The following is a 25328-nucleotide window of genomic DNA, read 5'->3' on the forward strand; positions in this document are numbered from 1 at the left end:
TTGTCTTTTTGAGACAGGGTCTTACTATGCAGTTCAGGCTGGCCTTGATCTTACTCTGTAGCGCAGGCTGGTCTTGAACTTGCAATGATTCTCCTGCCTCAGCCTCCCCAGTGCTGGGATTACAGGTGAGCTACCACATCCAGCCTTCTATAAAAATGAAGATCTATTGCATAAATATTGGTGGCACATGTCTATAATCTCAGCACTCAGGAAGAAAACTGAGGCAGGAAGGTTATTGAGAGTTTAAGGCCAAACTGCATTGTATAGTGAGACTCTCTCTCAAAAACAAACAAGCAGGGCTGGAGATATAGCTCAGTGGCACAAGTTCCTGCCTGGCAAGCTGAAGGTCCTGAGTTTGATTCCCAATACCAAAAAAAAAAAAAAAAAAAAAAACCATCACAGAACTGTTTGTGTATTAGTTTCCTTTAATAGTCAGTATAATGATGAAACTAAGATGTGTCTAGGGATTTTGAACCACTAGGATAAACTACTACTTTCTGAGGTCACGGTTGCTATAAGAATGAAAGCTGGTCATTTCTACTTTAGTAAATACTTGCCTTGCTCGAGTCAGGCATGGTGGTGTCTGCCTGCAATCCCAACACTCCAGAGGCTGAGGCAACAGGATCCTTCTGGCCTTGGGGTTTTGGGGTTCAGTTCCATCGCTGATCCGGCAGTGCTCTGATGTTCCTGTAGATGGATACTCGCCACTCATAGGATCAGTTCTGTTGCATGTTGTTTCAGCATTTCACAAAATTTGTTGTCTTTTTTTCTCCCACTGTAGTGAGACCCTACACAACTTCGTTTCCCAGGTCAGAGAAAGCATTCAGAGGGTAAGTTAGCTTCATTTTAAGAAGTTAGAACATCTTACTTAAAACCTTTAATAATTATTATATATTGCTGTGCATACACGCCTGTAATCCCAGCACTAGGGAAGCTGAGGCAGAAGGTTCACCATGAGTTCAAGACCACCCAGGGCTACATAGTGAGTTTAAGGCCAAGGTAAACTACATAGCCAGACTCTGTCTCAAAGAGCCTATTGACCTTAATTTTAACCACCCTGTATTATTAATTTTTTGGTGGAACCAGGGATCAAACTCAGGCCCTTGCACTTGCCAGGCAAGCGCTTATTCTACTGAGCTATCTCCCTAACTTATTAATTAAAAATTAATTAAATGGCAGTTTTCCAAGTTAGTGAAATATATATACTGCTGAAGTGAGCACTCTTAAGTTAGTAAAATAAGCAAGTATTCTGTGATGTTCTTTTTTTTTTTTCTTTTTTTTAAGAGTGGAATATATTTACTGGGGGAAAGAAAGCTTCTGTCTGAGAGAGGGACAGAAGGGGCCCCTAGTGGGTTACCAAGAAATCTGCTTTTCTAGGGATTTTTATAGAACAAAACCATGAGGGAAAGTGGGTCTAGGTGAAAAACATGGGAACTTGCACATGAGGTGAGACAAAACTATAGTCAACTAATAAGATGCGAAGCACAATTGCTCAGGTAAAGTTGATTAAATCATGATCAAATGGGGAAGCAAGTCTGGTAGCAAGGGGATATGAATACAGAACAGGGGCTTTTCCTGTAGGGGGTTGGGTCCCTGACTCCTAGCTTTTTCAAAGTGATTGATACCTGTTAGAATATCAATCCTTGGGGCTGGTGAGATGGCTCAGTGGTCTAAAGCACCTACTTAGAACAAGCTTAGCAAAGCATAGGGACTGCCGTTCAATCTCCCAGTACCACATGCCAGCCAGGCCCGCCCCCTGGTGGGCTGAGCTGGCCACACACACACACACACACAAATAAATAAAATTTAAAAAAAAATATCAATCCTTGATGCCCATCCTTAGGGAGGTATGTGGCTGCACTTGTTTATTCTTTTGTCTTGAGGTCTGGCCCACAGTGAGAGTGTCTGTCTTTCCCACAGTTGCAAGGTATCTTGTCTTCCATATTGTTTCCTTCTGAGACTGCCTATAATCTTTCTTTTTTTGGGGGGGAACCGGGGATTGAACTCAGACCCTTGCGCTTGCCAGGGAAGCTCTTATTCCACTGAGCCACCTCCCCGGTCCTAATCTTTCTAACTCAGCTGCCTACAGCATTCCTCCTCAGAAGAAGTAACCTGAACTGCTGTGAGGTAATAATGGGTGATGACCACTCTGACTGAAAGAGATCATAGTTATTGACTGCCAGTCAGAAATATTCTCCAGAGGGTCTATCTAAACTCCTTCAGTAGATACCAGGAATTTCATCTTGGGTACGGGTATAGCTTTGAGTTTGGAGGAGACAAAGCCAAAGAAACAAGTATGCATGGAGCAAATAATAACATGTGATATCTTTCTTAACTTTGGGGTTCTCAGTTCCAGACATCTGTGGAAGAGTCTGAGGAACGCCTCAGTTCAAGAAGCCAATCTATTTTGGACTCTTTGGAGACTGTAGCTAGGACATGTAAGTGTTTCGTGTGTGGGGTTATCTGTCAGCAGAGGGCACTGGTAAGCAGCCATCATGAACTTTCTAACCTTTGCTAGATTGCCAAGGCTATGGCTCCTGATATTTCACATAAGAGGGTGGGTGCTTAAGATTAGTTCTGGAGAGATGGGAAGCACACATTAAGCTGAGTGATAGGAGCCTTCTCTCTGTGATAACACTTGGATTCTACGAAGTGAAGCACTATTCCTCCTCAAATAACCCTGCTGTCCCAAGGGTCTCTCTCTGCCAGGTTTCTCATCTCACTGAGGTAAATCAGCAGCTTCCTTGAGTTTCCAAGAATCAATTGCAGCGGTGCCATCTATAAAGATACAGAAATACTACTCCCTAAAATTTTAGAAATATTCTGGTCACCTGATGTTCTTCTTGCTGACTAAATTTCAGTGAGAGTTATTTTGTATTGGATCACAACAACATCCTCAATTTTAGCTAAAGTTTGTGGTTTTTAAAATGCCCTGCTCCCCCAATTTGGGATTTATAAGTGATGAAATCATTTCCTTTGCTCTTACAGAGAAGAGAAAACATACAATCCTCCTTAGGCAGATGCTTTCCTAGATTTAGTAGTTTCTAAGCAAAATAGTCAATGACGCTGCATCTGTACTTGTTTGGATTTGTCTGTGTTTATTTTTTATTTTAAATCAATTGAAATCAACTTATTCAAATGCTGTGGGATGAAATGTTCATGATTTATAAAAATTAATGCCTTTGTGTGGCATAGAAATTAATCCCCATCTGTCTGCAAAGAAACACTGTACTGTCTGTCTGCTGGCTTCTATCATGGTATCCCACACACAGGCCAACTGTGCATCTGTTTGAAAACTAGTGCTGGAATCCTAGAACTGCTACCCCCACAAGAAGTAAGTAACAAGGCAGGAAGCAGAAGCAAATCATGGCTGCCTCTTTGTATAATGGGATAAAACAACTCGTTTGTAAGCACCCAATGAAAACACTCTATGTTAAATGGCTTTCTGTCTATATGACAGAATACCGAAACAATTAACTTATAAAGAGGAAAGGTTTATTTGGGCTCATAATCACAGAGGTTTCAGTCTTTGGTTGCTTGGCTCTGTTGCTTTGATATGGTGGCAGCATAGTATATCAGAGCAGGTGTGCATGTTTGAGGAGACTGTTGCCCTCGTGGTGGTTAGAAAACAGAGAGAGACAGGAAGGGACAGGCATACCAGTATTCCCTTCAAGGGTGCAACTTGAGAACCTAACTTCTTTCCATTAGGCTCTCTTCCTAAGGACCCTACCATTTCTGAATAGTATCATAGGCTGGCAACCAAACTTTTAGCATAGCCTTTGGGAGAACTCCCAAAACAAAGAATACTCTGCTATCATTATTTATTAGTAGTAGTAGTAGTAATAGTAAGGCTTTCTCACTTTTTTATTTTTTATTTATTTTTTGATATAGAGTCTCGCTACATAGTTCAGAGTACTCATAGTGATCCTCCTGTCTTAGCCTCCCCAGCATGGCATGTGGTACCGAGGATCAAACTCAGGATGTTGCACTTGCCCCCAGCCCTATAATCTGTTTTTGTTCTATATTTAGGACTCAGTGAATAACTGGATGTGGTGAGACACACACCCAGCACTCTGGGAAGCTAAGACAAAAGGACTGCAAATTTGCACCCAGATTGGGCAGTTTAATGATTTAGTGAGACCCTGTATCCAAACCAAAAAAAAAAAAAAAAATTTAAGGTCCTGGATTAAATCACTACTACAAATTAAAAAGAGAAACTTGAAGTACACGAAAGAGGATAATAGCGAAAATAGTAGCATTTAAATCCCAAGTTTCACTGGATCAAGGCAGGATCAGGTATGGTAGCACACACCTGGGATCCCAGCACTCTAGAAGCTAAAACAAGAAGATCATTTAGAGGCCAACGCTAAGGTCAGTCTGAACTACAGAGGGACCCTGTCTGAATGAATGAATGAATGAATGAATGAATGAATGAATGAAATAGCAAATAAGATCACAGCAGAGAGAGCTAGAACTGCATCTGGTTTATAGGAAGCATGGGAATCTTGATTCTTTGTCGTTTGCTTTTTTTTGGAAACAGGGCTATGTAGTTCAGGTTGGCCTTGATCTCAAACAATCCTCTTGTCTCAGCCTCCTGAGGACAGAAGGGATAACGCCTGCTATCCTCCTGTCCTGTAACATGCTAGGGTAACACCTGGTCAAGGAATCCTTTTTTTTTTTAATACCAGTGATTAAACTGGGGACCTTGCACTTGCCAGGAAGGTGTTTATATCATTGAGCTGTATCCCTGGCCCTAGGGATCCTGATTCTTGGTCCCTAATTGTTCTTTTACTTTCATTGGTTTTGTTTTGTTTTGTTTTGTTTTGTTTTGTTTTGTTTTGTTTTGTTTTGTTTTGTTTGCGAAACCAAGGATTGAACTCAGGCCCTTGCACTTGCCAGGGAAGCGCTTATTCCACTTAGCCATCTCCCCAGCCCTCCTTTTCTTAATAAGTAATGATTAAGGGATGAAAGTTAGCAACTGAGGTGCCAGAATAATCTTCTGCAAATAAGATCACAGGTAGGTAGGCTCTTATTCACTGCATTTATTCTATCATATAGGTAGGCTCTTATTCAGGAAAAGGGAAAGTAAACATAATCTGCCTGTTCATCCAGAAGTCTCACTATAGCCATCTAACTCATTCAGCCAAGAACATCAAGGACCAGACTAATAAATTAACAAGGCAGCCAGACATGGTGGTGGTATAATCCCAGAACTCAGGAGGCTGAGGCAGGAGGATCCTTCTGAGTTCCAGACCAGCTGGGCTACAAAGTGAGCTCAAGGCCAGCCTGAACTGCATAGCTAGACTCCCAAACAAAACAAAACAAAGCAAAAAAAGAAAAGAAAAGAATTTTTTCCCTCCCTTTGTATTTCTCAGTGGCCATATGAATGTCCCATATAAAGATTTCATATGAATTTTCTTTCTTTTTTTTTTTTTTTCGGAACCGGGGATTGAACTCAGGCCCTTGTACTTGCCAGGGAAGCGCTTATTCCACTGAGCCATCTCCCTGGCCCAGAATTTTCTTCATATAACCTATATATGTAATAATCAAATCATTTTTTTAAAAAAGGAAGATACTGCTGATTTCTGCTGGCCTATTGAAAAGAACAATTAATGGTTAAATTTTTTTCTCCTTTTTATTTATATTTTATTTTTGTCTTTATTTAATTTTATTTGCGGAACCAGCGATTGAACTCAGGCCCTTGCGCTTAAGCACTTATTCTACTGAGCTATCTCCCTGGCACCTATTTTCATCTTTTTGAGATAAGTTCTCACCGTGCAGTGATTTAGGCTGGCCTTGAACTCACTATGTAATAGCCCAGGCTGGCCTCCAACTTGCAGCAATCCTCCTGATTCTGACTCCCAATTACTGGGATTATAGATGTGTACTGCTATGCCTGGCTCTATCCTTTTAAAGTTTGTGTAACTTTTTGTTGACCAGTTTTCCATGCTTATATCTGGTAATCTGAACAACTAATTTGAAAGACAATATGCAACAACCATTGTTGAATTCTTAAAAAACAACAACAACAACAAAAAAAAAAAAAACGCATAAGCAAAAAATTTCTATTTTCACAATGAGAATAACTTTTTCAAGCAAAATCTATAAAATTAAGAGTGAGACTTACCTATCTGAACACAATGAAAGAGAAACGTCTGCTTGTTGTTAAAATATCAAGGTCAGGTGTGATGGTGCACAGGTTGCCATCCCAGCACTCTGGAGTCTGAGGCAGGAAGGAGGATTGTTACATGTTGAATGCCAGTTTGGGCCACATAGTTCAAGGACAGCCTGCACTATGGAGTGACAACTTGTCTCAAAAATAAAATAAAACAGCAAGATGCTATTTAAGTTCATATGGTTTCCTCCCAGATTCATTTTTTGGGTAGTCTCACCCAACCAGTGAAGATTAGAAAGGGTAGCACTAAAAGCAAGGGAAGAGGGTTGATGTGGTTCCTATTATACAGGGAACCTCCCAGATCTTTCCTTATTCTCTTCGCAGCACATCAGAGGGAATATAGAGTAAAAGGGAGCTGGGTGTGGTGCCTCAGGTCTGTAATCCCATCTTTGAGGAGGCGCAGGCAGGAGGAGCATTGTGAGTTCAAGGCCAGCTGAGGTCAAGGCCACTGTGCTCACTGAACTGTATAATGAGACTGTCTCAAAAAAAAAAAAAAGGAATATAGAGTAAAAAGAAAGGATTAGTTACTAGTAGAAATAACCTGCTTTTATCAGAATCTGAGATGGGTACAATGGTGTAGATCTGGAATCTCAGTACTTGTGAGACTGAAGCAGGATCTCAAATCTGAGGCTACCCTGGACTACATAGCAAGACTCTGTCTCAAAATAAATAAATAAATAAAAATTGTCCAATTGAGACAATCCTGCCTCTGCTTCCATCAGTACTAAGATTAAAATATATGTGCCACTGTGCCTGGCTTTGAGTTATCTTCATAACGAATTTTTTTATGTATTTAGTACAGAGTCTCACTGTACAGATAAAAGCAAAGGAACTCATAGTGATCCTGCTGTTTTCAGCTTCCCAAGCACTGGGATTATAGGCATGCCACCATGCCTAATCTCAATCAATGTCTCAGCGCGCCCCCGGGGCCGGGGCCAGCACAGCACACAGGAGACTGAACCCCCAGTCCCTATACCTGCCTAAGCAGGCGCTTTAGTCTGCTGAGCTATCTGGCAGGGCATATAACTAAATTTTTTAAAAATAAACTTTGGAAGCCAGATGTGTTAACACATACCTATAATCTCAGCACTCTGGGAGACTGAGGCAGGAATATTCTAAATTCATGTCTAGCCTGAGCCATTTACCAACCTAGAAGACCTTGTCTCAAATTTTTTTTTAAAAGGTCTGAGGATATAATCCTGGGTTCAGGCCCCAGTAGTGATGATGAACTTTTTAAAGCTTTCAATGATACAGCCCCCCACTGCAGCACATGTGCTGTAGGTTCCCTACCACTGCTGTGCAGGAAGTGGGGTGAGGATAAACTTTCTAGGCAGTGAGTTTGATTAAAAAACAAACAAACAAACAAACAAACAAACTATAGAGAAGATCCCAAACATGTTTCCTTGAAGTCAAGGACAGCATTTGAAGCCACAGACAGATGGCTTTCTGCACGCTCTACCCAGAATCACGCTCTTGGCTGGCCTCCCCATCCTCTGTATTTTGTGAGGGTCAGTAATGCCCACCGTTGCTAAGAAACTGTGCTATTTAGGAACTCTTCTGGAGAAGGATAATTACATTTTCTGCGTACTATAGATACCTACATGGAGTACTGAAAGCATTTGGGTGACTGAGTTTAAAAGTAGGGACCTAGTACATAAATGAGAATACAGCCTCTTTGTACTTAATTGCCACACAGAATTGGGCTTGTTGAGGAGAAAATCTGTTTTCTAAAATATTCTTACTCTATTTAAATAAAGTTGAATGTTTTATTACTAAGTTGTTTCTTTTGCTGCAAAGCTGTGGGCTTCCCTGTATAAAAATAACAGTATGAAGCCAGGCATGGGGGTGCATGCCTAGAATCTTAGGCAGGCTAACACAAGAGAGTGGAGCTTAATCTGGGCAATTTAGTGAGACTCTGTCTCAAATTTTATTCATTTTTTTAAACATATTTGGTACAGGGTCTGCAGGGTCTTCAGGGTCTCACTACATAGATCAGACTCATAGTGATTCTCCTATTTTCAGCCTCCCAAGTGCTGGACTTACAGGCACGCACCACCATGCCCAGTCTCAATTGCCATCTCAGCACGCCCAAAGGCAGGGCCAGCGCAGCAGGCCAGGGATCAAACCCTGGCTGCTGCACTCTGCCTAAGCAGGCGCTTTAGTCCACTGAGCTATCTGGGCACCCTTCTGAGTCAAACTTTAAAAAAAGGGAATGTAGGGCCGGGGAGATAGCTCAGTAGAATAAGTGCTTGCCTGGCAAGCACAGAGTCCTGAGTTCAATCCCCAGTACCACAAAAAAAAAAAAAAAAAAAAAAAAGGGACTGTAGCTCAGTACAAATCTGAGTCTAGTAATGAAAAAAAAAATCAATATAGCATATTGTTCTTTACCCAACACTGCATAACAACCAAAAAACAATTTCTATTTTCTTCTGTTTTTTTCTAATAGGAAGATCATTGTTTTAGCCCAAATCTAGGGGTAGATAAAAGCATAATACATAAGGCTTTAAGATAATAGTGTTATCCTTATAACTCTTACATGTCTTAGTTGTTTGTTTGTTTGTTTGTTTGTTTTTGCTCCGAATGCCTTCAGGGCAGGTTTGGCTGGCTTGAGTTGTGAGGATCAAACCACAGCAACCTGAGCCTGACTGCTTTGTTGAAGCAGCCACTTAAAGAGCTGAGCTAAGGGGCAGGCCCGCAGTTTCGTTTTTTAAATATGATCCTGTGGTGTTGCTCCTGGACTCAAACCATCCTCCTGTGGCAGCCTGAGAAATGCTGAGACTATATGTAGGCATGTACCACCCTTCAGCTTTTTTCCTCCCTCAGATCTGGGAATTGAACCTAGGACCTTGCACTCAGCTGCATCCCCAGCTCTTTTTTAAATTTTAAATTGCCCAGGCAGGGGCTGGGGAGATAGCTCAGTAGAATAAGCACCTGCCTGACAAGCATAGGGTCCTGAGTTCAATCCCTGGTACCACAAAAAAAAAAAAAATGCTTAAATTGCCCAGGCTCGGGGCTGGTGAGATGGCTCAGTGGTCTAAAGCACCTACTTAGTACAAGCTAAGCTAAGCAAAAACACAGGGACCTTGGTTCAATCCCCCAGCACCACATGCCAGCCAGCCCCGCCCCCTGGTGGGCTGAGCTGCCCATACACACACACACCCACCCACACACACCCACACATGCAATAAATAAATAAATAAATATTAAAAAAATAATAATAATAAATTGCCCAGGCTGGACTTGAATTTAGAATGCTCTTGATTCAGACTCCTGAAGAGCTGGTACTACAGGTGTGTACCACCATGCCCAGTTAGCTTTTTTTAACAACTACTTTTTTGGTCTTTTTTTTTTTTTTAAAACAGACAACATTAATTTTATTTGCATTTATTTTATGCTTAATTTATTCCTGTGCCATAAGTTTTTGTTTCTTCAGTTTCTCCTGGGATATCTTTTTCTTCTGTGCAACTTCCTCCTCTGGTTTGGGAATAATTTGTTTCTTTTCAGTAAGGATCATCTCAATATGGCAGCTCGTGTATGGATTAATCCGGCCATGAGCTCTAAGTACGTATAAGTACGGTGGCCCATCTTCGGTGCTTTGTTCACCTGAATATGTTCAGTAATCAGAGAATCTACATCTAAACCCTTAAGTTCAGCATTACTCTCTGCATTTTTAAGCATGTGCAGCAAAAATTCAGCATTCTTTTTGGGCCACCGACCCTGTGTCCAGCCCTGCTGTTTGGCCTGGGTGTGCCTTCCAACGCCACCATTGTAACGCCAGAATGATACACATTGCTTCTTTTTTTTTAAAAGACATTTTCTTTTTTTTTAAATTTTATTTATGTGTGTGTGTGTGTGTGTGTGTGTGTGTGGCCAGCTCAGCCCACCAGGGGGCGGGGCTGGCTGGCATGTGGTGCTGGGGGATTGAACCGCGGTCCCTGTGCTTTGTTAAGCTTGTTCTAAGTAGGTGCTTTAGACCACTGAGCCTTCTCACCAGCCCCACACATTCCTTCTTTAATGTGACATCGTTGAGATACTTCGTGGCCTTTCAGTTATGCATACCCTTGATGGCCTGGGCAGTTTCATGCGTGTTCTTAAAGTGAACGCAAAGATTTGAGCCTCTTGATTTGCATGATTTTGTGGGGTTTTCAGGGTCGAGAGAGTAGCAAACCATTTTCACAGGTCACCTAAGGCCGCTCACAGGAAGAGTTGTTTTTTTTTTTTTTAAACAGGGACTCACTTTGTAGAATACCTATGTATTCAGACTGGACTTGAACTCACTTTGTAGCCCAGGCTGGCCTCAAACTTGTGATCCTCCTGCCTCAGCCACCCTAGTGCTAGGAATAGAGGTGTGTCCCATCATACTGTGCTACAACTGTTTTTTTTTTTTTTTTATTGTTGTTGTTGTTGTTTTTGGCAGTACCAGGGATTGAACTCAGGCCCTTGCACTTACCAGGCAAGCGCTTATTCCACTGAGCTGTCTCCCTGGCGCCGCCAACTGTTTCTTGAGTTCTAATATTATATCTAGCATCTGGTGTCTAGTCAAAAAGAGGGTATTATGAAAAAGGTATGCCAGGCATGGGAGCACATGCCCATAACTCAGGGCACTGGGGCACAAGAATTGCTGCAAATTCAAGACCAACCTCAGCTACACAGTGATTTTGCTGTGCCAGGAGGAGGGCTGCAAGTTTGAGGCAGCAATTATGGTTTGGCAACATGGTGAGATGAAGGCCAGCCTAAACTACGTAGGAGACCCTGTATCAAAAAACTTAAAAACAAAGCAAAACAACAAGAAAAAATGATAGGTGGCCCTTTCTTAGTCACCTTTCCCTCACTAAGCGCAATCCCTGATGCTCACAATGTAAAGGAGGACAAGCTGCCAGTTGTAGTGGTGCAGCCCTGTAGTCAAGCACTCAGGAAGCTGAGGCAAGAGAACCACCAGGAGTTTGAGGCCAGCCTAGGCTGCATAGCAAGACCCTATCTCAAACATATAAGCAAAAAGGACCAGGGATGCAGCTCAGTGGCATAGCACCTGCCTGGCAAGTGGGAGGTCCTGAGTTCAATTCCTGGTACCAAAGAATAAGAGGAAAGAGTCTTATTTTGGTCCATGGTCAACTGGCTCAAAGTCAAAAATGGGATGACAGAGGGTCATGGCAGAGGTTAAGTGCTAAGCTCATGGCAGCCAGGAAGCAGAAGAGAACTGAGAAGCCCAAGAGGGAGAATGACCCTTCTAGGTTACCTCCCCCTGTGGCCTGCCTCCCACCAGTTCCCACCTCCTAGCAGCATGTTTAGATATCGAGCTCATCAGGAATGAGTATAACACCTCTATGATCCAATTAACTTCCCACACATGAGAATATGGAGGTACATTTTAGATCTAAACCATAACATTTTCCTATTTTTACTTCTTTGGTTATTACTAAGGGTAAACCAGTCTCTTAACTGAGCTATATTCCCTGTTCTTTGTTTGTTTGTTTGTTTGTTTGTTTGTTTGAGATAGGGTTTTCCTAAGAGCTAAGTTGTTTAGGCTGGGCTTAATCTATCCAGCCTCAGCCTCATTTCACAGGCATGTAAAATCTATCCCCTCACACATGCTTATTATTTTGTTGTTTTGAAACAGTCCTGCTATTCAGTCCATGCTGCCTTTGAACTCACTATGTAGCCTAGGCTGGGATCGAATGTACAGCACTGTTCTTGCCTCTGCCTCCTGAGTGCTGGAATTACAGGCATGTACCACCACACCTGACAATTTTTTTTCTTCTTTCTTTCTTTCCTTTCTTTCCTTTCTTTCCTTTCTTTCCTTTCTTTCCTTTCTTTCTTTTTTTTTTTTTTTTTGACACAGCCTAACTTTATGTCCCAGGCTGGGATCTTCCTGCTTTAGCTTCTCAAGATCCAGGATTATAACTGGGCCTGGTGGCACACACCTGTAATCCCAGCTCTCAGGAGGTGAAGTGGAAACAGGAGGATCTCTGAGAGTTTGAGACCAGCCTAGGGCCTACAGAAGTGAGCACAAGGCTAACCCCAACTGCATAGACAGACCCTATCTTTAAAAAAAAAAAAAAAAGCCAGGATTATAGGTGTGTGCAACCACACCCAGCTTCCCATTCACTTATTTTTATTGTACTCATAATTTGTGTTTATTCACACTTCTCTGTTATTTTTCCTTTTTAGATTTTGAAATTCATTTACACATTTATTTCAATTTTTCCCCATACTTTCCCAGTGTCTGACAATAAACTTTTTTAAAAAATGTATTTATTGGATACAGGGTCTCACTACACAGTTCAGACTCACAGTGATCCTCCTGTCTCATTCTCCCCAGGGCTAGGATTATAGGCATGCACCACCGTGCCCACTTTCTAGGGGCCTGCACTGTGTGCCTGGGCTTCTGGTGTCGGCAAGGCATGCAATACCGGGGATCAAACTTGGGTCTTTGTGCTTGCTAGGCTGGCCCTAAACTTTAAAAAAAATTTTTTTTTTTTGAAAGTCTGTTTATCCAAGGCTGGTCTCAAAATTTTGGTGGTCTTCCTCCCAAGCCATAGTTTTCAGATAAAACTAAATATTCAGTTAACATGTTCAAACTCACTGAGAACTCTTTGTTTCATTTTCTCCTTGGTGATGTTCTCCCTGGAGATTTCAGTATTGCAGGTCACATCAGGCTAGTTCTGTTTAATTCTGTGGAAGACTTAGACTTTTCTTTATATCATTCTGGAAATCCTTTTTCTCTTTTTTCTTTCTGTATTTTCCAGTACCCATATTATTTCCTGGACCTTGGTTTACACTTGGTAATATATATCTTCCAGTAGCCTGGTGAAAAGAGGGGCAGCAAGATGGTAGAATGGAAAAAAAAAAAAAAGAAATGAAAAGAAAAACAAACCATGCCAGGGAGATGGCTCAGTGGAATAAGTGCTTCCCTGGCCAGTGCAAAAGCCTGAGTTCAATCCCTGGTTCTGCCAAAAAAAAAAAAAAAAAGATGGTAGAATGGCAAGCAGCACAGGATGAACCTCTCTTGAATGTCACTGCAGTATAGAAACATGAGAAGTCAAGAATGAGGAAAGTAGGTTCCCTGGACCTGAAGGAGCTGAGGTATGAATTGAACCCCATGGAGAGAGTGGAGAAACTTAAATGAGGAAGAAGGAGGTAGCCAGCATTGCATTCTGCCTGAGATAGGACTCACTGCAGAAGAACAGTTAAAACCTGTGGGCACATGGTGACTGCTGGCAACTCCAGAGGCCTCCACAGAGAGATGCAGCAGTGGAGAGGAGCAGTGGATGTGACAGACTGTACTAGGTTGGTGGTGAATGCTGAGGGCTCAGTCCTCCCATGTATGTGAGAGAACTTGGCCAGGCACCATTTTGGAGAGGAGCCAGCTGAGCTCAGAACTAGAGAGTGACTTCCAGCTCCATCTAGCAGTTTGTAGCTAGACTCGGGCCTGCAGAAAGTACACTGATGACTGAAGGCCAAGTGAATCTTATCCCGGCCAGAAGATACAGGTGCAGGCTCGAGATTATCTAATACTCCACCAGAAAGCTACTACTGGATTACTAGAATAAATCAACACAGATCAGGACTCTGTCTCCACGTGTTATCTACCAGTGATGGCAGAGATATACCTGGAAGGAGACATTTTTTCTCTTTTATTTGTTATTATTATTATTATTATTATTATTATTTGCTTTAAACAATTTATTTAATTGAAATGGACTTACATTTGTTTCTGCAGTGACTTCCATTTATTTTGATATATCTTTTCCCCATGATGATTTACAGGATCTTCAAGCCAATATAAATATTTTATAAATATTTGAATATTTGGATATATACCTGCACAATACCTCAGCAATATCTTTCAGCAAGAAAAACACTAAAGAGTAAAGGCTTGACACAATTACTAGATACAGTGAAAATCTGCTGCAAATATTTCTGAAGTAAGAAGGTACCACATACCCGTTCAACTAAGAAAACCACCCTTACAACCCAGGACGATTTTATTTTTAAGTAGGACCTAGAACACTTAAGCTGTCAATTAAGTACTGAATGGAAGAACAATATCCTCAGTTCATGCCATGAATTCATAGGGAATAGGTTCCAACAACTCAGGTTCCTTCCTATTGGTCCTCACAAAGTGTGCTTCTCTGGGAGAGACAGGCTGGCATTTCAGTTGAACCCAGGTACCTTTCTCTTTGGTTTCCTCCCTTTTTTGATCATTTTCCTTGACATATTTCAGGAAGCTATCATGACTTTTTGAGTGTTTAATATGCTCAGTATGCACATTAATCCTCTTGGCAAGTATCTTACTCTTAACTTGGTTGTTCTAAACAACTTTAAGAGTCCCAGAAAACACTGTAGCACAGTGCAAAAGAGACAGTGCTGGACCAAACAGGCAGCCACTTCTCATCCCCAACAAATTCAAGAGGTAGAATCTTCTAACAGACTCAAAACCCAAAAACCAGCTACACCTAGAAGACACCTCAGAGAAGTAGTCACACAGATAGATAAGTGAGGCATTTAGAACCCTAACTAGTCACCATCAAAAAACAACAAAAATCTGCAAGCATATCACAGTTCAGATTCCAGAAATTTAACACAAGAGTAGCATCTTAAAAACTGTTAGTGAAAAGAAACAAATCACCTATAAAGGAAAGCTCATCAGAATCATAGCTGACTTCTCAGTGCAAACCCTCAAGTCAAGGAGAGCTTAAAGTATTTCAAGTTCTAAAGGAGAATAAACTTCAAGCCAGATTGACATACCCTGCAAAACTAAAAAAATAAGATACTTCCATAACAACATCTGAGGAAATTTATGACCAGCAAACCAGCACTCCAAATGTTTTAAGGTCGTTCTAGAAAAATATAAAGACTACAACTCCATGAACACCAACAGAAGTGATCCCCAGGCAAGGCAAAAATGGAGGGGGAAGAAACAAGGGAGAGCCAACAACAAGAAAATAACATGGCAAGGGTAAGTCAATACATATCAGTTATAAGCAATAATTTTTTTAATGTATTTAGTACAAGGTCTACAGGGTCTCACTACATAGATCAGACTTGTAGTGATCCTCCTGTTTACAGCCTCCCAAGTGCTGAGGTTACAGGCATGTGCCACCACGCCCAGTCTCAATCCACTGTCTCAGTGCACCCCAGGGGCAGGACAAGTGCAGCAGGCCCTGGGGATTGAACCCCAGTCCCTGCATCTGCTTAAGCAGATGCTTTTATCCGATGAGCCATTTGGCTGGCCCAACAGCCAATAATGTTAATGGTCTTGGTCTAGTGAGGTAGCTCAGCATACTAATTGCCTGCAGTGGGCCAAGTACCTGCTTTGGCAAGCGCAGGGACCAGGATTTGATCCCTAATCCTGCATGCCGCCCTGGCCTGCTGCTTAACAAACCCTTATCCAACCTTATAAAAAAAAAAAAAGAAAGAAAAGACCCAAACCATGCAGTTAGGAATGAAATGGTTAAAATCACAATAGACTGCAGCAATCCAGAAGATCCTCTATATCTACTTTGTTCTCTTTCTGTTTTTGGTACCCAGTTGACCTCAGGACCTTGCACTTGACTTTGAAAACCTGTATTCTAATAAGATGGAAAATGCAGAACAAATGAACAGATTCCTAGATACAAATGAATTACCAAAGCTGAATCAAGAAGATATAAAATTATAAATAGGGCTGGAAAGATAGCTCAATGGACTAAAGCATTTCCTTAGGCAAGCACAGGGGCCACGGTTCAATCCCTGGCACCACATGCTGCACCAGCCCCACTCCCAGGGGGATCTGAGCCAGCCAGAGTCGGGTGTAGTGGTGCACACCTGTAATCCCAATGCTGGGGAGGCTGAAAACAGGAGGATCACCATGAGTCTGAGCTGTGTAGTGAGACCCTGCAACAACAAAATACATTTAAAAATAATAAGGAAAATTATAAATAAACCAATATCAATGAAATTGAAGATATAATTAAAAGTCTACCAACAAAGACTGAGCATGGTGGTGCATGCCTGTAATTCCAGAACTCAAGAGGTGGAGACAGAAGGATCATTGCAAGGTTGAGATCAGCCAGGGCTACAAAGTGAACTCAAGGCAAGCCTGAGATGCATAGCGAGATCCTGTCTCAGAAAACAAACAAACAAAAAAAACCCTCGTGATCCTCTACATAGAAGACCCCAAAAGTTTACATAAAACTGCTAGACTTAATAAGCAAATTCAGTCGTGCAGCTGGATGCAGTCAACACTGAAAAAATCAGTAGCCTTCCTGTACGCAAATAAACTCACTGAGAGAAATTAGGGAAACAGTACCTTTCACAATAGCATTCAAAAAAAAAAAAAGAAAGAAAAAAAAATACCTAGGAATCTATCTAAGGAAGGATATAAAAGACCTCTAAATTGAAAGCTACAGTACTGCCAGGCATGGTGGTGCGTGCCTGTAATCTCAGCACTTGGGAGTCTGAGTCAGGAGAATTGTTGCCAGTTTGAGACAAACCTGGGTACAAAGTGAGCTCAAGGGCAGCCTGAACTGCATAGGGAGACCCTTCTTGTAACTAAATAAATAAAACACAAAGTAAAAATAGAAAAGACTTTCATACTACAGGTTTATGGGGCTGGGGATATAGCTCAGTGGCATTAGTGCCTGCCTGGCAAGCTCAAGGTTCTGAGTTTGATCTCCAGTACTGGAAAAAGACAAAAAAAAAAAAGGGGGGGGGGGCAGGGAGGTGGCTCAGTAGGATAAGTGCTTGACTGGCAAACGCAAGGATCTGAGTTCAATCCCCGGTTCCGCAAAAAAACAAAAAACAAAACTACATACTATAGGTTTATGTACAATTTTCTCTGTTTTTTTTTTTTTTTAATGAATTTAGGACAGGGTCTACAGGGTCTCACTACTAGATTGGATGCATAGTGATCCTCTTGTTTCCAGCCTCCCAAGCGCTGGGATAGCAGGCACGCACCACCACACCCAGTCTGGCCAGCCTCAATCGCCATCTCAGCGCACCCCAGGGCCAGGGCCAGGGCCAGCAGGGCTCACTGGGGATGGAGCCGGCCCGACGCACCCTGCATAAGCAGGCGCTTTAGTCCACTGAGCTGTCTGGCTGGCCCTCTCACCACTTTCTGACTACCGTATGTATTCAGGTTTCCCTACTATTTATTGTAAAGAGTTAAAGCCCTTTTTTGTGCTGGGTGTGGTAGCACAAGCCTATAATCCTGACACTGGAGAGGCTGAGGCAGGAGGATCACCTTGAGTTCAAGTCCAGCCTGAAACACACAGCAAGACCGTGTCTTTCAAAAAAGGGCCAGGGTGGAGGAGCAGGTATGGTGACACGCTTTGGAGGCTGAGGAAGGAAGATTGATGTGAGTTTGAGACCAGCCTGGGCTACAAAGTAAGTTTCAGACCAGCCTAAACTGCATAATGAGACCCTGTCTCAAAAACCAAACAAGAAATTAAATAAATAAAGGAGGGGGGAAAAAAAACCCAAACAAACAAGGGGGCCAGGGAGATGGCTCAGTGGAATAAGTGCTGCCCTGGCAAGCACCAGGGCCTGAGTTCAATTCCCGGTTCCGTAAAAAAATAAGCAAATAAAATTAAAAAAGATGCTATGATTTTAAAAGAAAGCCAACAAAAAAAAACCCAAACAAATTAAAAATTAGTTAAGAATCTTGCTTGTTTTTTTGAGGCGGAGTCTCCCTATATGACCCAGCGTCTCCCCGTAACTCCCTGTCTCGCTATGTGGCCTTGCACTTGCAGTGACCCTCCTACCTCAGCCTCTGAGTGCTGGAATTACAGGTGTGTACCACCACATCCGCAAAGAATCTTTAAGCATTCTTTAGATAATTATAAACAGATAAAAAATACCTGACTTCTTATTCTTGGTTATTTGTAAATTATACTTGTTATCCACTTAATTTTTGTTGTTGTTGTTGTTATATAGTTGAGATATGTGTAACATTAAAATAGTTTTCCTGCGCTTATCAATAGAGCTAAAAGGATTTTGGCAAGATAGCTCAGCGGCCAGTTGGGCAGTCCCACCTGCAGGCGCGCTGAGCCAGCCGGAGTCCAGAAGTGGTGGCGCACGCCTGCACCTGTAATCCCAGCACTTGGGAGGCTGAAAACAAGGAGGATCACTATGAGTCCAATCTGTGTAGTGAGACCCTGTACCAAATACTTTAAAAAAAAATAGGATTTTGAGACATCTATTACAATTCTTTATCCTCCTCTGTAAGAGACAGTAACATGCCTGATTAGGAGGTAAAGAACTTATGATTGTTTCTACACTGAATTATGTTGTAGACTTTTAATATACTTAACAGAATTATGGGGAAAGTCATATTAATTATCTTGTAAAAAGTTATCTTGTAGATATCTAACAATTTGTCCCAGTGCCACGATTGAACACTTTAGTGACCAGCCCACCTCACCCCTGCCATGGTACTGGGGACTGAACCGAAGGCCTTTGCATTGAACTACATCCCCTAGGCTTTTTTATTTTTATTTTTTAATTTTGAGATAAGATCTTGCTAATCTTGCTAAGTCTGTCTTTAAAAAAAAGGGCCGGGGTGGAGGAGCAGGCATGGTGACACTTTGGAGTGCTACATTTGAACTTGTGTTCCTTTTTTTTTTTTTTTAATTTTAGGGAAGGGCTTACAGGGTGTGCAGGGCCTCACTACGAGATCAGACTCTTAGTGAGTCTCCTGTTTATAGCCTCCACCACGCCCAGTCTCAGTTGCCATCTCTGCACGCCCCAGGGGTGGGGCTGGCACACAGGCCCTGGCCCCTGCTTGCAGGCGCTTTAATACACTGAGCTGTTTGGCCGGCCCTCTTTTTGCTTTAGCTGGAATTCCCAGAGTGCTCCTATGCCTGGCAACAGTTCCTTTTTCCACTGATTATTGTTGCTGTTATTGCTGCCGGAGATCAAACTCAGGACCTTGCGCTTGCCAGGCAGGTGCTTATGCCACTGAGCCATCTCCCCAGCTTTCCACTTATTTAGAATCCTGTTATTATTTGTGTCTGTTTTGTTTTGTTTTGTTTTTTGAGAAAGGGTCTCACTGTGCAGGGCAGGCTGGCCTTCATCTCACTTTGTAGCCCAGGCTGGGCTTGAACTTGCTTGCAGTGATCCTCCTACTTCAGCCTCTTGAGTGTTGGGATTACAGGCCTGTTCCACCCTGCCTGAGTGCTCCTTTTTTAAATATCAATATTACATGGCATGTGCTTTTAGCAGTTTAAGAAATAATTCATAGGCCATATGGTTTACTCATTTAGAATACAGATTTCTTTTAAAAACATTTTTATTAGTACACATTTGCAGTACATGATTATATTCATTGTGCAGAGTAGCTACATGTACGTAGCATATCTTAATAATTCTCTTTATGTCTACTTCTCCTCCTCTCTCACCCTCTTTGAGAGTGTGCCTTTCAGGGGCCGGGGAGATGGCTCCGTAGAATAAGCGCTTCCCTGGCAAGCACAAGGGCCTGAGTTTGATCCCCAGTTCTGCAAAAAAAAAAAAAAAAAGCGTGTGCCTTTCAAAGAGAAAAGGCATTTGGGCCAACTTTCTGCCTAAGTTTGTCAGTGACCAAGGCCTAGGATCAAATCTACAGATCTTGTTGTGGCACACATACCCCCAGGCCCTGTCTCTGTTCAGCATGTTTTAGACATGCCCGGATGAGGGTGAATTTTTTCTTTGTTTGTAATGTTCTTCCCTCATGGGCTAATGATGGTTGAGCTAATTACCAGCTCCTTAAGTAAGTCTTACCTCACTTTTGAGATTGACTAGCCTGAAGCTCAGTATATGTTTCCTCTAGAGCATTTGTTGTATCCCTAAATAGTTATGTGTATAATTACTGACTGCCTGTTTTCCCTGATAAGACTGTAATTTCAATTGAGCTGTATGTATCTTTCTTAAACCAGTGTGGTGGCACGTGCCTGTAATCCCAGCACTCCACAGACTGATGCAGGAGGATTGCCTTGAACTTGAATTCAGCCTGGAATACATAGAAAAACCCTGTCTCAAAAAACAAAAGCAGGGCCGGGGAGATAGCTCAGTAGAACAAGTGCTTCCTGGCAAACGCAAGGTCCTGAGTTCAATCCCCAGTACCAAAAAAAAAAAAAAAAGCAAACAAGATATATATAGATATAGATATATATTTATCATATTATATATATACATATATATTATATATATTAGCTTTAGCGTTCTTGATTACTGTTTGTCTACAGTGTCGGGCACCTCAAAGATGCTCATTAAATATTTGTTAAATAAATATACGGGCATCTTGATATAACCTCTAGTCTAGCAAGAGGATGGCAAGAATTGCAACACAATGTGTTATTAAATGTGGCGTGTGAGACCGAACCACTCCTGCCCAAGTATAAGCAGGAAATGACTGTAGGGGGCACATGATGCAAGAGCCTGGTGCCACCACAGAGAGGAGTGGGGTTCCCCACGGAGGTGATACAAGGGTAGAGAAAAGAGGAATTAGCTGGGCTGAGGTGGTGGCTGGGAGAGGAGGAAGGCATGGCAGGAATACAAGGAGTATTCTGAGCTGAAGGTTTCGTTTGCTTAAGAGAAAGTAAGACTCAAAGCCCAGAGATGAGAAGTGGGGACTGAGTAAGCCCAGGGCTTGTTAGCCAGTTGAAAGGTTAGGGCTGGTGGCACACATCTGTAATCCCAGCACTCAGGAGGCTTAAGTGGAAAGATCACAAGTTCAAGTCCCACCTGAGTAATTTAGCATGACCCTGTCTGAAAAAAATGGTTGGAGATGTAGCCTAGTATGAAGGTCCTGGGTTCAATTCCCAGTACAGGAAAAAAAAAAAAAAAACTTTGTTCATTGGCCAGTGGGATGCCATTGAACCAGTGAAGGTTAGGGGGCAGGATGATACCCATGTTCTGCAGAGATCATGCTGATGATCTTATTCTACAGGCCTAATAAGGAAGGCTAAGGGGTTTGGTCCTGTCCTTTGATCTTGGTTGCAGATTTTCAAGGTCCCTAGCAGGATCTTCTCAGGGAAAAAATGAAATGTGAAGAAGCCACTCTAGTTGAGGAAAACAGAATCCTGGGTGTTAAGAAAGAAGGCCCAAGGGGTCCATACCAGTGCCTTTATCCTATTCCACCACTGTGGTCTGGGCAGGGGGACATGCCACAGTCTTCACAGTGTAATGGTCATCTTTTTTCCTGTATTTAGTACAAGAGACGGCACAGGCTCAGAGTGACATGAGGTTTGAGGTGGTACAAAAAAGCAATGCAGAGCAGGCCATCCTTGAGATGCAAAAGAAACTAGAAACTGTAAGTATAAATCCCAAATTCTTTGTTTGAGTTTATTTTTGTCTTTGTAACTAAAATCCAGATAGTTTAAAGTTTCACATTTTAGCAATGAAGACCAAAGCTAGCACAGGCCCCTTGGGAATGAGCCGGGGTCCAGGCCGGCCTCGCCCCAGAGTTCCCCGGCAGGGCATGGCCCCAGTGCCTTCTCCAAGTACAGCTGTGCTTACTCTGGAAGATTTCCAGGGTCATACTTATATTTTCTTGTGCTTTGTAACTTGCACTGCCTGTTATCTGTTTTCTCACTGCCTCTCCACAGACGCAAACAGAGTTTACAGAAATGAAGTCCAGCCTAAAGCAGCTTGAGGTTTTAGTAGCCCAGCAGAGTAAGGACTTCCAGCAGCTATGTGAGCAGTTAGGCCAGCTGCATGTGCCTGATGTCCTTGAAAAACTGAAGAGATTGATCTCAGCACCTCTGGTACCTGGCTGTGTGAAAGACAGTGCTTCTCAGACTTCACCACCTTTGGCCCAGAGCCTCAGGTTCATCAAGCAGACAAAACTCCCCTGTGAAGAGCCAGTTACATGGCAGACCCAGGCTGCCCCTGCTGCAGGGATCCCCACTGCAGGATCCCTGAGACCTGCAGAGTTTAGAGTCTGCGCTGAGCAAGAAGAGAGTGATTCTCTCCGAGGAAAGGCTGCACTGCCAGCAGTCGAGCCTTGCAAAGTGTATAGGCAAGTAAAGGACAAGGCTAGGCAGACTAACTGCCAGGATTCAACTATCACTAAAACAAGTCCTCAGAACTGTGGCTCCAGTGGCCCAGGTCACAAGGTATGTGATCTGGTTTCCCAAGGAAACCCACAGCTCATATCCCTGGACTTACACAATGTTGCAAACAGCATTCAGAATGCCTGCCCAGAATACCAGGGCCGAAGTATATTTTTTTGTGATCCATGTGAACAGCTGGTGACTAAACAGAAGGACAGGACTGTAGAAAGAGGGAGGGAAGAAAAGATGCAGCAACCCAGGAAGGCCCGCAGAGGCAAGCTCTTGACTAGGAAGCGAGGCCAAACCCTGAGCAAGACCTGCACCTTTAACCCTAAATACCAGCATCCGCAGTCTCCAGTTTCTAGTCCACCAAGGTCCCCAAAGGGGCAACAAGAGCTCCTCGCTCAGGCCCTGTGTCTGCCGAGTCCCAGAAGGTCCCCCAGATCACTCTGTCCTGTTCCTGAAGGAAGAGTCAAGTCCAGCAAGACAGTGAGAGGGGAAGCCTTACAGTTCACCATCGGCCCTTCCAAAGGAAGCAGGCTCCTCTCCAGCAGTCTCCAGAGGGACCACCGGATGAGCTGGTTCAATGACCTCAACCCAGAAAATTCGGAGCCTGCTCCATATAAGAAGACAGGGAAGAGCTTACTGTATCACTTGGACTTTGATAGCAGCGATGATGACTTTTGAGTAGCCAACAGTGACTTTAGCTGCTGGTTTATTGATCTCAAATAGAAGACGATTGCAGAACACTTGCACTGGCTTCCAGCAGAAAGTACTAAGCCTGTTTGGGGACCTTCAGGAGCAGAGGCCCTGCTGGAGTAGGGTCAGTGGGAGGTGGGCACAGTAGCCTGGGTGTCTAGTGCCGCTGCCCATGTGAAGGGCATGAGGGGAAAATTCATCCTTATTTCTTAGAAGAAAAAGTGTGGGGTTGGTGGGAGTGAGGCATCCTGCAGCCTGGTGGACGTCACAGCATGACTGTCATGGCTGAGGGGACCGGCTTGTCGTGGCAGTATGACTCCCAAACACAACAGTTTTCATCTTCAAAATATTCCCTGCACATAACAGATACCTTCCTGGGCCTCGGATCATTTTTTCGTCTTTATCCAAGAATGGTTGTCAGAGAATTTACGTGCTTCTCTCAGAGGACATATTACAGATCACACTAAATCTTCTTGTGAACAGAGGAGGAATCTCAAATCTGCCAATGAAAGAGTGGTAGCACGCACCACTAGCTGTGCAGAGCAGCACTGTTTGTAATACAGAGGAGTCAATTTCTTCTTCCTGGCTGTTTTCCCTGGTTTTTCAACCACTCTTAATCCCAATGGCAGTGTCTGCAGCCCCTGTATTATTGCTGGAAAGCAGGAGTTCTACATGAGACTTTGGCTTTCCATTTATATGTTCCTAAAGTTTTTGAATTTTCCCAACATGCATTTCTTTTGTGATTAAAAATAAATTTAAAATATAGATAAAACCCCCTGAGCATGGCCATTCTTTAAGTTTATTGAACTGACCTTCTAGTTTAATTTTGTTTACTTGAGAAATTAAATAGAGGTCTGGGGAGATAGCTCAGTCGCTTAAGCGCTTGCCTGGCAAGCACAAGGTCCTGATTCCAATCCTCCTCCACCTGGTACCAAAAAGAAAAAAAAAGGGCCGGCCAGATAGCTCAGTGGACTAAAGCACCTGCTCAGGGAGAGTGAAGTGGTGGGGTTTGATCCCCGGCGTGCCGTACCAGCCTCGTCTCCAGGGTGTGCTGAGGGGACGCGCTGAGCCGAGGACTGGGACTGGACGTGGTGGCGTGCACCCGTAATACCAGCACTTGGGAGGCTGAAAACAGAATCACTAATGGGTCGGATCTATGTAGTGGGGCCCTATAGATCCTGTCCTAAACACATTAAAAAAAAAGTTAAATAGATGCATATGATCTTTTTATTCTCTAAGTCTCACAAGACAATTTTGAATAAGCAATATTCTATTCAAACTTTTTTTTTTTAAATGGATTTGGTACAGGGTCTTTCACTATGCAGATTGGATTGGTAGTAATCCCCCTGTTTTCAGCCTCCCCAGCTCCGGATTATAAGTACAGGTGTGTGCCACCACGCCGGGTCTCAGTGGCCATCTCAGCATGCCTGGGGGCAGGGCTGGCGGGGCATGTGGTGCCGGGGATGGAACCCCCATCCCTGCGCTTGCCTAAGCAGGTGCAAAGACCTCTGAGCTATCTCGCTGGCCCCTAACGTGTGTGTGTGTGTGTGTGTGTGTGTGTGTGTGTGTGTGTGTCTACTGTATGAAACTAAACATCCTTGTGGAACAGATGGTTTCCAGAATTTTCCCGTTCCCGAGTCAGTGCAATAAGTGATATTAGAGCCAGGTATGATGGCATATCTAGCACTTGGGGCAGAGGCAGGATTGCGGATGTTGTAGACCTCAAAATAAATAATAGACATGGTGTCCACAGAGTATAGTGTGGTAGAAAACAATGGATATTGACTTCTTATGCCTTATTTTCAGGAATACATGTCCCATAGAAGTCTGGAGGAACCTGGCCATGGCGGTGTGTGTGTCTATAATTCCAACTACATGGGAGGCTGAGGCAGGATTGTAAATTCTAATCAGCCGGGGGAATTTAGCAAAACTGTCTCAAAAAATAGGGTTGGGGCTATATAACAGTGTGAAGGTACAGGGTACAGGGTTTAATCCCTAGTTCTGGGGAAAAAAAAAGTTAAAAACTAAATGAAAAGGGCTGGGAATGTAGGGCAGCAATAGAGGACTTCCCACGCAGTGCCACACCCTGGGTTCAATCTCCATTTTTCCATGGAAAAAAGCATGCTAGAACTTAGGAGTCTGAGCCAGGGAATGGTGGGTTCCAGGCCAGCCTGAATACTGACAGCCCTCTCTCCAAAAACAAAACAGCCGGGCATGGTAGAGCTTCCTGCAATCCCAGCACTCTGGAGGCTGAGGCTGTGAAGGAGTAAATATGAGCCCAACCTGGGCAATTATTATGACAAGAAAACCCTGTCCTAAAAAAAAAAAAATAAAAGGTTTAGGACATAGCTTCCTGTAAAACCCCTGGGTTCAGTCTTTACACCAAAAAAAAAAAAAGAAAGAAAGAAGAAAGAAAGAAAGAAAGAAAGAAAGAAAGAATAAAG

General features: G+C 42.9%; 1 protein-coding gene and 1 pseudogene across 1 annotated transcript in view; one reads left to right on the forward strand and one right to left on the reverse strand.

Moving 5' to 3' along the window:
- The window catches only part of Ccdc36 (coiled-coil domain containing 36), a 41031-nt gene extending 18159 nt beyond the window's left edge, over positions 1 to 22872 (forward strand). Inside the window, exons 4-7 of the mRNA XM_004625089.2 lie at positions 782 to 830; positions 2351 to 2438; positions 21343 to 21443; positions 21739 to 22872. Coding sequence (XP_004625146.1) covers positions 782 to 830; positions 2351 to 2438; positions 21343 to 21443; positions 21739 to 22872 — 1372 coding nt within the window. The remainder of the gene's footprint in view (positions 1 to 781; positions 831 to 2350; positions 2439 to 21342; positions 21444 to 21738) is intronic.
- On the reverse strand, positions 9576 to 10346 carry LOC105744107 (annotated as a pseudogene).
- Positions 22873 to 25328: the final 2456 nt, after the last annotated feature.

This window comes from Octodon degus, unplaced genomic scaffold, assembly GCF_000260255.1.
Source record: "Octodon degus isolate 3935 unplaced genomic scaffold, OctDeg1.0 scaffold00008, whole genome shotgun sequence".
In the NCBI taxonomy this organism is placed as follows: Eukaryota; Metazoa; Chordata; class Mammalia; order Rodentia; family Octodontidae; genus Octodon; species Octodon degus.